Genomic DNA, 18412 nt, shown 5'->3' with positions numbered 1-18412 from the left:
AGTCTTTGTGTACTATTTTCTTTTTCTTTCTTTTTGAAAATTACATTGTTTTTAAATGGTTAAATATTGTACATAAGACTACTCAGGAGTTATTAATGTTGGTTGGGTTGATGATTTGGATTTGCAGTGCATCAAACCAACAGCTGCTCCATTAGACTCCGCCAAATCCTGTTACCAGCATTGTACATCAACGTCAACTCCAGTTATACAGGCACATGGCTAGTGTCTCTAATGTTGATTATATATACAGGATTGTTTTCATATGAGACAACCCTTTTTGGAGGAGAGAAAGGGGACATTTACAGGAACCCATAGCTAGTGCAAGTGAACAATTCCTGGTGGGTGCTGTTTGGATGGGAAGGATGGCTACATGGGGGCTTGTTCAAAGAAACTGGGGAATGGCATTGGCTTGTGAATGAAGTGATCTCCCAGGGTTTGCTGGGGGTACAGGTTCATTGCCCCAGTTCTTATTTGCAAGAGACCCACAGCCCATAGGAAACCAATCATGGCCACTGGTACAGTTCGTAACTCATTCAGTGAAAATGTTTTTTGTAGCTCTCTGGAAGGGCTGAAAGATTGTGGTGTGTAAGGGGATTTATGTCTTCTGTGTGGTAATAGCATCATGGGCAATCAGAGTGTTTTGCCAGGTTGATTCTTTATATTGTTTTAATGCAGGGTGGTAACTAGAACAAAGGTTTGTCAAACTAAGTTTTACTTGTGGGAACAGTGATGAGTAACTACACATGTTGGTCCTGCACATGAGGGGGCTGACACTCAATACTTAGATTGGGCCCAAGATTGCTCTCCGTCAACTTCAGTCCTGTTTCTTACATTTTACACATGGAGAGCTAACAACTGGCAACTGTAACCTTCCCCTACCACTTTATCTGGTGACATGGAAACAGTGCTTCATTAATGGAACATAGACAACAACCCAAAGTTTCTTCCTAGAGATACCAATAGGAGCACCTGAGAACTATTATCAGCCACTGTGGGACTGCAGGTTCACCCAAGGGAACAAGGAATTAATTAATTCTTACTTTTGTTGGGAGTGATTTTACTTTTGGGTTGATATCTGGGATGTTTGATGCAGCATGGAATTTGGAACTATATCAAGTGGTTGTTTTGTGAACTGTGTGTGTATCTACGTTTTTGTATGGACATATTGTGGGGTACTGGGTATTGTACTGCAAGTATTTGAATAGAATTCCTCCACTCATCAAACTTGCCTTGAATTTGTTTATGGAGTAGGCTCATCCATTCTCAACCACACACACTCTTTTGCTACTTTCTTCACTCATAAATATATATTTACTGTATATGTATAAACATTCATTCCAGGAAATTAGCATTCAGTACCTAGTATTCCATTTGTATTTAGGAAGTATATTTTGCTATCTTTCACATTTCTTGGTGAGCTTTTTCTTGAACATGTTTTCCAACCTTTGTAAAGCAGATGCTTTATTGCAGTTCTTGTCATGTTCATCCACAGCGATATCATTACTTTAAGAATTGTTAAGATATTCCCATAGCCTTGTGTCACACATGCACATAGAACATAAAAATGAAGGAGACTGCAAGAGCCATAAGGCCTACACTAGGCACTTCCATGTCCATTACCACCTATCATACCCATCCACAAAGTTATCTAACCTTCTTTTAAAACAACCGATAGTTTCTACACTTACTACATGGTTACTAAGTCTATTTCATTCATTAACCACTCTATTGGTAAATCAGTTTTTTCCTCTTTCCTTCTTAAGTCTAGATTTGTTCAATTTAAGTCTTATTACTTCAAGTTCTGCTCTGTTGTCTTAATATGATGACCTTGTCTGCATTATCCTTGGTAAAGGAAAATTATTCTTCATTTAAAAAAGAAATACTGGTTTAATTTAAGCATGAAAATATTCTTCCTTTCTACTTTTTCCAAACTTTATCATCTACCCCCCCTCCACCCAACTTTCTCTTGAAATAGAGATGTGGAAATTATATCCATCCTTCGTCTTTCTTTAGGTGGGGGTTGTAAGGACCTATTGATGATGATTGCGTTGATGACTCACCTTTGCAGTGTGGGTAAAAAGGAAAGGCTACAACATACAGTGGGTACTCAAATTTGGCACAACTTTAGCTTTATGAAACCGCTAAAAAGATACGGAAAATCAAAGTTTAGCGATGTTGTGCTCAAATTCTGTGAATGAATTTCCAGAGGTGTGGCATTATTTGACATAGTAGTAATGTCACAGAGCAACATTACTAACCACATGATGCTTATATTCATAAATGTATTTGTCACTACTTTGTTGGGATTGTTTTTTCTCCCGTATTCTTATTTCATGATGTCAGATGCCGGCAAGTAGTTAAAAAGGTTCTACTAGATGTGTTTGGCTCCACTGTGGAAGATCCCTCACAGCATTGCTTTGGGTTCAAAGGGTGTGACAAGGAGCTGGGTGACCCTTTGTTCCATAGGTGTTGAAATCAAAAGGCATCATTGAATGGGTTTTATTTGTTTGTTATATGGGTGTGGACTCCAACTCACCCAACCCCCTTACAAGAGGTAAAATGCCTGTGGTAGGTGTGTGGGTGTATATATACACTGTATATATATGTATATATATATATATATATACATATATATATATATATATATATATATTAAATAAAACTTATCTCATTTAGATTTTTATATTATGCAAAGTTGGAGAATATGAAATTAAAATCTTGAGTGTAGATAAAAGAGTGCAAGTAAAAAAAGTGATCCTGGCCAATGGATGTTATTGTGTATGCTGATTGGGGGATTCAATTAATTGATGACATCATTGATTCATGGCATCAATATTGATAATTAGTACCTAAATGGTAAGAAATAAGTAAATATATATATATGCATGTATGTATATATGTATATAGAATTAAAAATCTAAAACCAAAACAACATGATACACCCACACACATGCATGCATATGTCAAAAGTCCCTTCCCCTTTACAATGGGGTGGCCAACTCAAAGCATCCACCCACCCTACAAAACAATATACTGAACACAAACTTAAGATTACGTAAATACTTGCCATATATAGGCAATAACTTAACCTCACCAAACATAACCAAGGCAAACCTAACCTAAACTAAACCTATCAAGCCTAACCAAACCTCACCTTATCCAACCTAACTTTACTACATTGTCAAATTTGCTCATCCACAGCAAGCATTTCTTTGTATCATAAGGTTGTGCTTATTTAGTGTTTTTGATCTATTTTGTTTTATTTTATTCTCTCTCTCTCTCTCTCTCTATATATATATATATATATATATATATATATATATATATATACGCACACACATACGCATTAGTTAAGAGACTGTGATAACACTGAGTAGTCAAATTAACCAGTGGACATCAGGCACAACAATGTCCATTGGCCAGGGTGAGTGCCTAAGTCCTACCCTGGGGCAAAGTTCTCAGTGATGCCAAACCCCTCCCCCCTCCCCCATCACCACTTCCTACCTTCACTACCAGTTACTGCCTGTTTTAGCTATTGTCTTGCAAATTAATGAAATGGATTTTAGAATTTGTATTTAATGTCCCTATTGCTGAAAGGATAAAGGGAAGTACTGTATATCATATTTTATTGAATCTAATGCAAAAATCATAGATTATGGTCAAATATTCAGGGCTTCTTTGACCACTTTTTTAATACAATTACAGTAAAATTCCTTTTATCTGATCTTGGTGGGACTTACCCTAGATCGGATGTTTGGAAAAGTCAGATATTTGGATGTACACTAAAAAAACAAATAAATAATAAACTCATTGGTTTGGGACATTTTCACTCATTTATGGTACAATAAAGCAGAATAAACAACACAGCAGAGTTGAGGAGAAATAACCACCAAAGACCAAACATATACAAATGCTGAAATGCCCGCGAAAATAACAGATGACCTGAGCGCCATGAGTCAGTAGCATTGAGAGCAACAACGAAACAATCACTCGATGGTCGGATGTTTGGACAAATTCAGCTTCTATCCGACTTGAGACATTGAAGAAAAAAGTCAGATATTTGGACAAGTCAATTGTTCAAAGGTTGGATAAAAGGAATTTTACTGTATTTTGCACCTTTGTGGGCAGAAACTCCAGGCTAGAATTGCCCCCCTCCCCCCTAAATGTACTGCCACCAAGCATATGCCCCTCACCCCCTGTGTGAGGGCCCTGGCCAGGGCTGCTATTCTTTAGTTGTACTGATAAAAGTGAATTTTGTTGCTGGCCTTGTAACCAAGCACTGTTTTTGTGTTCTGAATTTGGTGATTATCAAATTGGCTGGTGCCATATGGGAATCAAGTGGTCACCAAATCTAAATACCCATTAGAGTTTATCTGATCATATAGTTTGGATGTTATTAGATACTTAACTTCACAAGCATGTATCCAATTTAAAGTTGAAATAAGAATTACCCAAGGAGTAGTTATCGGACAATTTTTGTATTTTATCACCAAAAAACAGAACCTCTAATTTTTTGTTATTTAACATTGTCAATACTGACCAATTATTTCCACATTTTGCATTACATTTATTTTTTTCTCTTAAATATTTGTTCATTAATTTGATTTTTACACATTATGCTTTGATTAGATAATTGTAAAAATTTCAATACAACATTTTCTGCATGAGTATTGTAATTTGACATCCTTTTTCTACCATTTGTGGAAGTACTACAGTTACTGTTGGTGAACATATTTTGGACTCCAAGGTGTGTATCTTGAGTACACAGTACATAATCTTTAGTTCAAACCCCATTTTTGAAAAGCTTAAGATAATATATATACAAATATACATTTATTCTGTATATATATATTATGTATATATATATATATATATTATGTATATATATATATATATATATATATATCAGAGTTTCTTAAACTTTTTTACACCAGGGCACACCTATGCATTAACCAAAACTTTGGAGCGCACCTATGAATTAACCAAAACTTTGGGACGCATCATTGATTCTACCCCCAAAAAAGGAACTAGTTCATTACAAACTCCCACAAACCATGTAAAACATAAAAAAAAAAATGGAAAGTATCAAAAGATCTGAATTATCATTCAGTAGTCAGTTGAGAGAGAGGGGGTGGGAGGGGGGATCAGAAATGACTCATTTAAATCTCCTAGGATAGAAAAAGGGAAAGGCTTAGCCATGCCATCGCTTCTTAAAGATTAAGGAATTTACCTTTCAATTCAAAATTTCAAATGGGGAAGAGTTGATGCTGATTATTAAACCACATTTTTGGTGTCTTTAAAATATATAAAAATAATAAGAAAAATTAAATATAAGCATATTTATTAATTTAATCTTTCATTATCTTGGGGCTCACCTGGTTACCTTCCAGGGTGCATTAGTGCACCCAGGTGCACCATTTGAAAAACACGGATATATATATATATATATATATATATATATACGCACATGCAGAGCTGAATTTAAGAACTAACCAGATGTGAAATACAAAGACAGGTCACCAAGAGCATTGCTCCCCTTCCCATATAATACAACTAGGTAAGATGCATACATATACTAAGGTTCTTTTCCCCTTCCAAGGGAGCCAAAGTCAAAAGACATCATTCAACTCCCACCCATTTTATCCCCACCTTTCCACTCCCATTCACCACCCCTCCCTTCCTCTTTTCTTGGCTCATCCTGGATGACAGGTCATCCCTGCATCTCACCCTTGCCCTGGGCCAGATTCAATACAGCAAGACAGGATATCCACAGTAATTATAATAATATAATTACATATATACTTATATATATATATATATAGATATATAATTGAAGCGGTCTTACTGTTCATGGGATATCTTGCTGCATTGCTTCTGACCCAGGGCAGTGGACAAAATGCAGGGATGATCCATTATCCAGGAGCCAAGAGAAGAGGGAAGGAGGGAGGGGTGTTGAATGGGAGTGGAATATCTGGGGATGAAATGTGTGATAGTGGATTTATGTCTTTTGGCTTTGGCTACCTCCCTTGTAAGGGGGGAAAAACCCTTGGTATATGAATGTATGTGTGTGTATATAAGTAGGTGGCTGTGTTAAAACTCACATCCACATCTTCCATCTTGGCACCTCTGTGAAGAAGGGTTGCACTCTGCTGCAGCAAGAGCAATGCAGCAAGGCATATCTCTTCCTGAGCAGGCCCCAGCAGCTGAATCTGGTTTATCCATACCATTTCACCAAGTACAATCTCCCGTGTCTCATTGACTCAAATTATGGTGTAGATGAGAATTTCCTTTTAAGCCATATCATTGTTTCATCTTCCCGTCATCTACCTTCATTCACTGTTATCTTTTGCATTCTCCCTTCTCTGTTCCACTGGCATTTCACATCCATCCAAGACCCACTTCACCTAATCACTCCTTCTCATTCTGATTCTTCTATTCATGCATACTCCATCCACTGCTTTCAACATTTTGCTGTTTTTGGGACCAGTGACCTGCTTGTAGTTGTCCTACAAGATGGACAGTAGATCTGCCCATTTTCAAAACATGTCAATACCCCAATGTCCACCTGGAGCTGACACCTTGTCTCCAGAATGGGCCTAGGATCTCTCTGTCAGTTTCTCCTGTATTTCTTACACCTTTTCACATATGCAGAGCTGACAAGAGGAGAGTTGTGAATCAAGGAGTGGAGATGGAGGTGATGCTTAGAGCATAGGAGGCAGTAAGTGTCTATGAAGAATGAAAAGTATTATGATAAATATATATCTAGAGAAGAACACAAAGAGAAGGTTGTATGAGGAACTTATTCTGTCCATGGCACTCTATGAAGCAGACACTTGGAATTTAAGAAAAAACCTAAATATGTTTGAGATGTGTGGTGCATGTTGCAAGGAGGTGAGGCAGAGAATAAAGAGCAGAAAGTGTGTTGCTGGATAGGGTATCTCAAAAAGAGCTGTGGTGGTTTTGGCCTGTGAAAAGAATGAATGAAGAAAGGCAATCAAGACGAATGTGGAGATCTGGATTGGATGGAGTGAACTTGAGAGGAAGACCAAGATGGAGGTGGGTGGGTGGACAGGGTGAAGGGGCATTGGGTACAAGAGGTGTGTCCTTTGAGCAAGGAGGAGAGTGCAAAAGAGGAATGAGTGGAGAGTAGTTGTGAGTAGAAGAAAAATTATGCAAAGGATGGTCATGTCAGCTTTTTGAATTTTCATTGAGATTAGTAGGTTGGAGAGGTTGCCCTAGAATGAAGTGGTGGAGGTAAAGTAGTTCTGGCTCTCAGGCTCTGCTATAAAGGAGGTATGTCTCTGCAATGTGCTGGAGGACAGTTTTTAATATGTTATCATATTTCCCTCCGTATAATTTTCTTCAATTTTCAATATTTTTGTTTGAAAATATTTCCTGCAAGTGAAAAAGCTAGCAATTTTAGGAGGGTAAATGCACCAAAGTGTATCCATTGGTATTTACCTACTTGTAATGTACAGGAGAGTTGCTACACTCATAGTGCCCCATCTGTTCAGTCAATCCATTGCCCCACTCTCTTGCTGGAAACCCACAGCTCAGGTTGGCAGTGGCCTCCCAGTTGGTATACAATTCACACAAGAAAAGATATGCAGCCATTGTTTGGGTTGAACGAGAGTGGAGGCATGTAGGATGAGGTGCTGTGTGTCTTGTGGTTGCATCTGGGGCAGGTTGACTCAGTGGCTAGATCTATTCTGTGTAGGTATTGCTTCAGTGCTGGGTGGTGACCTGAACACAGTTATGCCAGTATGGTTCCTGCTTGTCTTGGAAAAAACTTCTTGGTTGTGTTAAATTTGCTTTTGGTTTTAGCTTGGGATTTTCTAATCTTTTATATTAGTTGATATATCTATATGGAAAACTGTTTCTTGACATCCTTCAGATATATAGTCTTCTTCATTTGGTTCCCATGGCCCCGTGACACTCCTGTTCCAGACCAAGAGAGCCTCTCCGTCAGTTTAATCTGCTTCCTTAAATGACATGAGCATTACTGTCACATCATGTCATCTAATGACATGTCAGGAGTGATTATCTCTTCCCAAAATGGATGAAAGCTTACCTTCATAATTTCTTTTCTTTCATACTCTTATAGCTGTGTTTACAGAATCATGTTATCCTTCTGTGATTTATTTTTTATATACATAGAAAAGCAACACTACAGTTTTAAGTAAAATTAAAAGTTTTAATGGAATACATCTGATGCTCTTTGTTAACTTTTTTGGTTGATGAAAATTGTCAGCAGTCAGAGACCTGGATTTGCAATGGCAACTCCAAACATCTCCACTTTTTTTATGACTTTCTTATTTTAGGGGAAATCTTTCATGTGACTGATCATTATTGACATTCCAAGTGTTACACTGGTAATTGTTTTTGCAAGTTTCATTAACTTGAAACCTGGAGCAACAGTCCTTGGGGCCTTCTTTAGATCTCTCTAAGAATACTCTCTGGACTGTTGTCTGTGTTGTGTGAGTGTAGGGCAGTTTCTGTATTCATTGAGGAGCAGTCCAGTTGTTTCCTCTCATTATGTGAAAAAAAAGAATGAGGAAATGCAATTGAACTTAGGCCCTCAGTGCTGGACTTTCTTATGAAGCTGAGGGCATTGGCAAATTTTAAAGATGGGCAATGGTGAGATGATTCTCCCCAACATCCACCTTTCAAGAAAACTACTTAGATCCATGTCTTTGGTCCCTATTATCCCATAAATTACAAGAATTACAAAAGGCAAATTCATTAGAGCAGATATTTGTCTCCCCACATTCTCTGTTCAGCCTTATTGCCATGCACTAACATTGTCTTGTGGATGCTCGCTGGCCCAAAGGGTTTGAGCATTGCTACTTACCATGGAATTCTAAGTGATGGTGGTTTGAACCATCACAAGCGAGTTGGACCAATGTCATAGTTTATAAAATTCCATGCTGCAAAGTCCTCTGTATAGGTCACCATCCTTGCCTCCTGATAGGGGGAGTATGCGACGTTAAACCGAATCAGTCAGAATCAAGTGATGGGTTGTAAGAAATAGACATGAAAATGAAAACTACATAAACTATTAGCAACACTGAATATGAGTAAAGCTCATTGGTCTGATGGAGTCTCAAATTGGATAATTAATGAGTACAGGGACCAGCTGGTAAACAGGATCTATTATTTAGTTCAGTACTTGTTGGAAAGAATTGTACCACATGAATGAAAAAGAGCTTATGTAGTGCCAATTCACAAAAGAGAAAGTTATGAAAAAATACTGAACTAACTACAGACCAATATCCTTGTCCAACATGGCAGCAAAATTATGTAAGGGCATTGCAAGAGATAGAAGGGTTAAATGCCTTGAAGAGATGAATATTTTGGTATGCATATAATCAGATAAGTTAAAGAACTGGAAGATTGTGCATATAAAATCTGCTAAGCTTCTACTTGAGCAGTTGATGTGCTGAAAGAGAGGAAGGGTTGGGTGCACTTGTTAGATCTAGAGAAGGTATTTGGGCTGATACCTCACAGTTTACTTTTGTGGAAAATTAATTGTGTTGGAGGACTTAGAGGTAAGCTCTTTGAATGGATAAATTATTTCCTGAAAGACTGATACATGGCAGACAGTAAAGTTCAGAATAAATAGTGGAGTCCCACAAGGATCAGTTCTAACATCTGTAATATTATTGATTGACATAAATGTTAGCACAAGCTACATGTTTGCAGATGATACAAAAATCATTCCAAGATAAGTGAAAATGCAGATTGTTACAAGGATGAAATTATATTATTGTCAAACAAAAGTTAAGGGAAAATTGAAAATGTTGTAAGATCTAGATGATATGTATGCATGGAGAAAGTTGTGGAAAATAATAAGTTTTGAAAATGGACAGTGGAGAGATGGGTCTTTTCGTCATTCAATGTGTAGGACCACCAGCAGTAGGTACTGTACTTATTGTTTGTCCCTCATCAACATTCATCTACAGTTGTGCTTATTCATTTGTTGTTGAATATGTTTGACACACCATTACAGTGCAATTTAAATAAAATTATATGTATTCTAAATAATATACATGTGATACTGATGGATGTATTTATGTTGCATGTTATTGATATTTATTTTAATTATTTGTGCTTGATAGTGACTTAGAATTTTGCATGTGTTCATAATGATCATTGGTAATAAGAATTTTTGCTTGATAGTAATTTAGGTCTTGCAATGATATTCACAGAGTCTTGACCAAAGTTTAATGTTGCACTTCTTAAGATTTGGCATTATTCAAACCCAAATTGTTATTTTTATATTTTCTTTATATAATTATTTTATTTCATGATGGAAGTGTAGTTGGATATGCATAGTGTGCATAGCACTTAAAATATACTAGATTTCTGTTAGAAAAAGGTGTTGTAGAAAGACACTATTATTGTACATGTCTCTTGCGTACCATGCACTGTAGAAAATTATGACATCGTTACCTCACGCCTGATTCCTCCAGGGCTTGAGTCTAAGGACAGCGGGTATTCCTCTTGAAATGCTTCAGGAGTATAAACCTTCCTCCTCTTCCCCCTCCATCTCTTCCTCCGTCCCTTCTATCGGACAACTAGAGTCTGCTCTCACAGGAAGTGGCAAGGTGAGAGAAAAAAAGAGAGAGAGAGAGAGAGAAGAGAGGGGGATGCTTAAGGGGGAAAGTGGGTGATATGAAGAAATCTAATGGGTGTTGGAACACAAAGACCATGTTGGTTGTCAGTTTTTCTCGTAATGTTGTGTTTATCTGACAGGCAACTGGAGGGGAAAGCAACAGCAGCAGCAACAGCAGTTCCTCCTCAAATTCCTCGTCCTCGTCCTCCTCGTCCAACTCTTCGTCCTCTTCTACGTCATCTTCTTCCTCTGCTGCCCCTTCCTCGTCCTCCAACGCAAATGCCTTACTACCTTCAGCAATCCTTACATCACCAAAGCAGTCATCTTCCACACTCTCATCCTCAACCTATGGTTTTAAGCGAGGAAGGCCAGGTGGATCGGCTACTTCCATGACAACCTCTATCCTGCTGTCAAGCATGACCACCACCACCTGTAGTACTAATGTCACTACCACTACATCAAGTAGCAGCACAGCCTCACTGGAAACCACCACTGCACCTTCAGGAAACCAAGAAATAACAACAATGAAAGGTACAGAATAATGAAGGTGCTTATCATAATAGTATTTGCATTTTTGTAAGGGGTCTCCTAGTGTGGTTATGAGTTTTGATTGAGCCATCCTCTTGTAATGGGGAGTATAATTGTTGTACATATATATATATATATATATATATATATATATATATATATATATATATATATATATATATATATATATATATATATATATATATATATATATATACACACACACACACACACACACACACACACACTCAGTTTCCAGTATATATGTACTAATACACAGGTAAGTTATTATGCTTTCAAAACTCTTCAAGCACTTTTTTCCATTATTTATCATTATACTTTATTTTATTTTTTATTATATATATATATATATTAGGCATTGTGACAGGTTGATGAAGGTGGGTGAGGAAGACATAATTCAGACTCCAAGTATATTTCTAACTTGGATTCTGATTTATGTCTTCCTCATCCACCTTCACCATATATATATATATATATATATATATACATATATATATATATATAAATATATATATATATATATATATATATATATATATATATATATATATATATATATAACATTAATGGACTATGTAGTGGTAGATAGGAGTATAATAAGAAGAGTTAAGGATGTACATGTTCTAAGGGGGGAGAGTGGGGGAATATCAGATCTTTTTTTGGTGGAAGGTAAGTTGAGATGGAGGATAGATAGAGAAAGAGGGAAAGGACAAAAGGTAGGGAGGTGCTTAGGGTGAACTCTTTAAATGAGAAGGAAAAGGAGAAGGGGTACAAGAAGAAGCTGAGAGAGGAGTGGGAGGGAGTGAAGGATAGAGTAGAACTAGGAGTGGAGGAGGAATGGGGATGGTTCAAGGATGGAGTCATAAGGTGTGCAAAGATGGAGTGTGGAACAAGGAGGGCGGGAGGAAATAGGAGGAAGGATAGTGAGTGGTGGGATGAGGAAGCAAAGAAGGGTATAGAAGAGAGGAAACAGGGTTTTATAGATTGGCTTCAAATTAGGACAAGGGAATTGTATGAGAGGTACAAAGTAAAGAGAAGGGAAGTTAAGCATAAGATAAAGGAAGCAAAGAGGAGAGCAGATGTGAAATGGGGTAAGAGTATGACAGAATTTTTTTAAACTAATAAAAAGATGTTTTGGAAAGAAATTAAGAGAGGAAGAGGAGGCTAATCAAGTAGAGAAGAAAAGGTAAAAGGTGCAGATGGAGAAATGATAATGGAAGAGAAGGCAGTAAGAGGAAGATGGGCAGAGTATTTTAGGGAGTTGCTAAATGTGAAGGAGGATAGGGAGGGAAAGATAGTTGCAGTGGGAAGTGTTAAGAAAATGACCATGATGAGTGAGAAAAATGGAGGAGAAATAGTGAAGAATGATGTGAAGGCAGTTGTTAGGATGATGAGAGCAGGTAAGGCACTTGGTCTGGATGGATGCCATGCAGAATGTCTAAAAAAAAGGAGGTACAGTGATGGTGGACTGGCTAGTGAGGTTATTTAATGTGAGGGTAGAGTGCCGGAGGACTGGAGGAGTGCCTGTATAATTCCACTCTACAAGGGAAAAGGGGACAAGTGTGAGTGTAGTAGTTTCAGAGGGATTAGCTTGTTAAGTGTATTTGGGAAGGCTTATGGGAGGATCTTGATTGAGAGGATTAGGAGAGGAACAGAGGGAGTAAATGGTGAGGAACAGTGTGGATTTATGACCGGTAGAGGTTGCGTAGGTCAGATTTTTGTGGTAAGACAGATATGTGAGAAAGCTATAGGAAAAGGTAAGGATTTTTCGGGGCTTTTATGGATCTTGAAAACGCTTATGACAAGGTAGACAGGGAGGGACTGTGGGAGGTTTTGCAGATATACGGGATAGGAGGAAAGCTTTTAAGAGCTGTCAGGAGTTTTTATGAGAGTAGTAGAGCATGTGTCAGGATTAGAAATGGAGAGAGTGAGTGGTTTGAGGTAAAGGTGGGACTCCATCAGGGATGTGTTATGTCACCCTGGCTGTTCAACTTATACATGGATGGGGTAGTGCGAGAGATAAAAGCAAAGGTGGTGAGTCAGGGATTGGAGATGGTTAAAGAAAATGGAGAAAAGTGGGAGGTGAGCCAGCTGTTGTTTGTGAACGATACTGACAGAGTTTGGGAGAGTGTGTGAAAGAAAAAAGTTAAGATAAATGTGGGTAAAAGTAAGGTGATGAGATATACAGGGGGTGAAAGTGGCAGCAGACTGGAAGTGAGCATTAAAGGAGAGCAACTGGAGGAAGTGGATAGTTTTAGATATTTGGGTGTGAATGTGGCAGGAAAGGGAGGAGTGGAGGTGGAGGTAAAATGTAGATTGAGAGAAGCGAGTAAGTGCCTTGGTGGATTAAAAAGTGTAATGAAAAATAGACATTTGGGAATGGATGCTAAGAGAGATTGTATGAAGGAGTGATTGTGCCGACAGCACTGCATGGGGCAGAAACATGGAACATAAGAGAGATGGAGTTTGAATGTGTTTGAGATGAGGTGTCTGAGAAGTATGATGGGGGTTACTAGGCTGGATAGAATGAAAAATGAGGAGGTGAGGAGAACGGGGGTGGTAAGGGAGTTGGGAGATAGGGTTGATGAAAGAGTATTGGGATGGTTTGGTCACATGGAAAGAATGAGTGAAGAAAGACTAGTAAAAGAGGTATGGAAGGCAAATGTGGAGGGAGTGAACATGAGGGGGCAACCTAGAATAAGGTGGATGGATGGGGTGAAAGGGGCTTTGGGAAAGAGGAGAATGTCTGTTGAGGAAGTAGGGGAGAGGACAGAAAACAGGGATGAATGGAAAATGGTTGTATATGGATGATGTTGTGATGCATGAGGTGGAATGGATGGGTGGTGAGGTAGTATGTGTGAGAAAAATTTGACACAGCCCGAAGGGATTTCTCCCCGTCTTCTCCTTTTCTGCATTAGGGGACGGAGAGGGGTGGGGGGTCGCCAGTTTAATGAAGCAGCCTCGTTGTGGATGTGCTGTGTCTTGCGACACTGCTTCTGACTCAGGGCAGTGGACAAGATACAGGGATGACCCATCATCCAGGAGGTGCCAAGATGAGAGGGAGGGTTGAGGGTGGAGGGGAATGGAGTGTATTGGGGATGGAATGGGTGGGAATGGTTTTTTATGCCTTTGTTTTTTGGCTACCTCACTTGTAAGGAAAAAAAACCCTTTGGCATATGTATGTAAGTAATGCATGTAAATGTATATATATATATACAGTAAACTCGCGCTTATCCGAACGCGTTTTAACCGAATAATCGCATTAACCGAACATTTTCTCAATACGGTAGCCATCGCTTCAACCGAACGTATTTGGATCTCAACCGAACATTCAAACACCCCACCGCCTCTTCCGCCACCCCCGCGCCACCCGCAAGCTTCACCAAGTGCTCACACGGTGGGAGCACAATCCATGTTTACACCTGATCGGCTGTTTGGCGGTTCATACATTCGTGAGTCCTCTCGGTGACGATACAGTATCACAAGCTCTCCCTAAACATTTTCTCTTTATACTCTACAGAATATGTTTATGAACTATTATAAGCATTTCCATGTGTATGTTAAGTTTACAGGTACAAATATTGCAGCCGACATTACCGCATGGGAATGAAACATACAAAGTTGGATTAACAGAACATTTCGATTAATCGGACATTTCTAATCCCCCTTGGAGTTCGGATAAGTGGAAGTTTACTGTATATATATATATATATATATATATATATATATATATATATATATATATATATATATATATATTCTCTCCTTTTTGAAGAGAATCTGGGACATTGGATGGATAAATTTATTGAAGATATAATCTTTGAAATTGGAGCATACATCAGATATGCCAAGTAGCCTTATAAATTTTATGTAAATTTCCTCATATTATTCTTGCACCAGGGAATTGTTTAGCACAGGTGTATCTTGAATAGTTGGACATTTCCTTCAATTATATATTTTTTGCTTGGGACTACAAGATTTTTTGGTATATGGAAGGATATAAGGAGTTTGTTTCTTCCCTCGCACAGGCGTGTCTTGCCGAGGGGGAACAGCAGCAGGCATTCGCATAGTGACAAGTGGACGAGGGAGCAGTTCTTCATCGTTCCTGTTAACCAATGTTCCTACTACACCACCACCCACAAATCCTGCTGTTGTGATCACAAACAACGCTGTTGCCTCACAAGCCTTCACCACAACTACAGTCACATCTTCCCCATCAGCTTCTACAACAAGTCGGGCTGCCTCTTCAGTAGGCACAGTCACAGGGAACCTAGCAGGAGGTGTTACTGGGCGTGTAGGTCGGGTGGTCATGGCCCCAAGGCTCGTAAGGCCCGTGGTCACACACACAACCCGACTTGTTGCATCACCAACGTCTCCTTCGTCGGCTTCAGCCAATGGCAGCAACCGACCTGCACGGCCATCACAGACTCCCTCTGCAGTTAGTCCCGGGGCAAGTCCAGGGGTTGGAACACCACCCACTGCACCAGCCCCTTGTATGATAGGTGGCCCATCCAAGGCCATGGCAGGGGAACTGGCACTGTTGGTGGCTGCATCAGAGATGAGCTGTAGGGTGCCCAGCGAACCTCCTCCATCCCCACAGACATCCCCTGGGGCATCGAAGAGTATAGCCACTTTAATCACAGTTTCCCCGACACCTACCAGCAACAGCATCAGCACAGTGGCTTCCAGCAGCAGTAACGGCAGCAGTAATAGTAGACCTCTTCACGTTGTCAGTGGTGTCACAGCCGTTCGGGTGTCATCATCAGCACCACAGCAACAACAGCAACACATAAAGAGTGGCCAACAGACTCTTGGAAGAGGCATCACAAAAAGTGCCGTCAGTCCCCCCAGCAGTAGTAGTACTGCCGTTTGTGTGTCTTTACCTGTAACAACTGGAGGCCGGGGTGTGCTCACCAGGACATACACCCTCTCCAGTACCTCATCACCTGGTACCACCCATGGAGGAACCTCAGGAATTTTGAGAGGGCATCTATTGGGCACTGCTCCCCGACCCTCAGTTGGGTTAGCTGGTGGTTCTAACACAGGTACTAGTGACCAGGGTGTTACGAACACCTCAGAGGCTACTGGAGTAGGATCTGTGCAAGATAAAGGTGAAGCTGGAACCACACCAGCCTCCCCACCACCAGAGTCTTCCAACACTGCACATCAAGAAGACCCTCGCCCCAAGCGTGGACGTCCACGGGTTCGTGGACGACCCAGGAAGACTCTATAGAAGGTTACGAGATATAGAAATTATTTGATAACCAGTTGATACGTGGTGGCCACATTACAGGTTTGATTTTGGTAGTTGGTTTATTCATATAAGAGGAAGCTTGAACTGAATGGTGTGATGAATCTATAAATGATCACAAGTTGCTGAAGAAGGTTCATGCATTGGCTGAATAGAAGAGTCTAGCATTAGCCAGAATAAGATCTGAAAAGTGGTCACCAGGAGGTACTATACAATTGTCGATTCAAGTTTCATCGGCTAGAAACCCGCGGCTCCATAGTTGGTGATGAAGTTCCTGAACCCTTCCAGACATCTCTCCCAGAAAAGACTGAACAATAGTCTGTGTTGTATTACTATAGGAACTTTTCTCTATCACTGGCTTACATTAGTTGTTGTAGAAGGAGGAGGAGGAAGAGAAGGGGTGGACCAGTTGCTGGTTATCAGCCATGAAAAGGTTAAGGAGATAGTTTGGAGTTGATAATGAGGTCTTGGGCTCAGTTGAGAGACTGAGTGCCATCCCCTGGGGCCGTACCTCCAGATAGAGGTGGGGATGTTGATAGATTTTAGAATGTGGGCAGCAGAGAAAGGATTCTTTTGCAAGACTGCACCGTTATTTCATTGTCAGATTGAAAAGACCTCAAACTTCCATGAAGTATGTATTTTTACTCAGTTCAACATTAAGAAATAATTTTAGTACACAAATTGTTGTGACACACAAGGCCAGTACAGAATGCCAGTGTCTTTCTTCATCATTATGAAAGAAAATTCCACTCGTAACTCATTTCCTCCACCTCTTAGAAGATCGGACAACTGGTGATTGCGCCCCTTCTCTTAACACTGTAAATGGGTGACACAGAAACTGTCCCAGACTGACACAACACAGACCATAGTTTAGTGGCTCATCCTGGAATTGCATGGGAGAACCCAAGAACCATGGCCAACTGATTTAGGGTTATGAATTTCCAGTCAGCGGAAGTTGATGCAACCGTTATCATTGATAAATTGAATAGTACAATTGATTTCATTGGTTGCATAATTCTGAGTTTTGGCATGTCATCAGCCATGGTGTCCAGAAAAGTCATTCAGGAAAATAACATAATTTAGCAAAGTAAGAAGATTTGCTCACCAGTTTTGCATGGTGAAGGTACAGCACTTTTAGTACTTGAACCATATATGTTATCCTCTTGTTCTTCCCATATGTAATCCACTTGTTTCTATTTCGTATATATCTATGGTATTCACTCTTGTAAGGTTGGATGGCCAAGTCAAAGATTGGCCCGTTACAGGAAGAAAATATGAAAAGGGGATCTGCAATCTCCTTGCTCAGATCTATTTAGTCATGGTGTTGGCTCAGTTTAGTGTTATGGATTCATCCCCCCCTCCCCCCTCTTTCTCTCACTCCTCCCCCTCTCTCTCTCTCTCCTCCCCTCCTTTCTGTCTCTCTCTGAGATTTTCTTTATGTATGTTTTATGTATCTACATCTAAATAGATATACAAATTTTCATTACAACACAACTGTAAAAAAAATTTAATTCGTCTTTTCTTCTTTTCCCCTTTTCACACTTGAGAACTACTTATCATGTCCATCAGCTGATGATACCTGTAATCTTTCTATTTATGCTGTATAGTACAGTGGCCTTCACCATGATCTTAATGTGCCCATATTGCTGGGAATATTACCACAAACTTGTACATTTGAAAATGGTGAATTGTCTTGACACAAAGGTGTTTCTAGGCTCAGTTGCAGATACTAAGAGTGAAATAGTATGTTGCACTGAGTAATAAAATGTACCTGTCAAACAGAGGAACTGTTTTCTTATCCACACTCAGACATCATTCATTTCATTTTATTTTATTTATTTACTGAAGGGGATAGATGGGAATGGAGTATGTGGGAAGGAATGGGTGGGAATGGTTTTTATGCCTTTGTTTTATCGCTACCTCCCTTCTAAGGGTAAAACGCCATTGGTATATGTATGTTGGTAGGTATTTATTTTTTATTTATTCACTTTTGGTGT

The 18412-nt window shown here is 39.4% G+C and overlaps 1 protein-coding gene across 6 annotated transcripts in view; it reads left to right on the top strand.

Moving 5' to 3' along the window:
* Rcd1 (Reduction in Cnn dots 1) overlaps positions 1–18198 on the top strand; it is a 62385-nt gene extending 44187 nt beyond the window's left edge. For 4 of the 6 annotated variants that reach the window (XM_076183602.1, XM_076183599.1, XM_076183603.1 and 1 more), the window contains 3 exons: positions 10473–10607; positions 10756–11146; positions 15193–18198. In XM_076183602.1, coding sequence (XP_076039717.1) covers positions 10473–10607; positions 10756–11146; positions 15193–16397 — 1731 coding nt within the window. In that variant the 3' untranslated portion in view covers positions 16398–18198. The remainder of the gene's footprint in view (positions 1–10472; positions 10608–10755; positions 11147–15192) is intronic. The other 2 variants (XM_076183604.1, XM_076183601.1) reach the window with 1 other exon arrangement.
* Positions 18199–18412: the final 214 nt, after the last annotated feature.

This window comes from Oratosquilla oratoria, chromosome 4 (genome assembly GCF_046742065.1).
Source record: "Oratosquilla oratoria isolate Oo_2021 chromosome 4, ASM4674206v1, whole genome shotgun sequence".
Classification (NCBI taxonomy): Eukaryota; Metazoa; Arthropoda; class Malacostraca; order Stomatopoda; family Squillidae; genus Oratosquilla; species Oratosquilla oratoria.
Note: the sequence above shows the minus strand (reverse complement) of the source record. Positions and strands in the feature narration are given on the sequence as shown.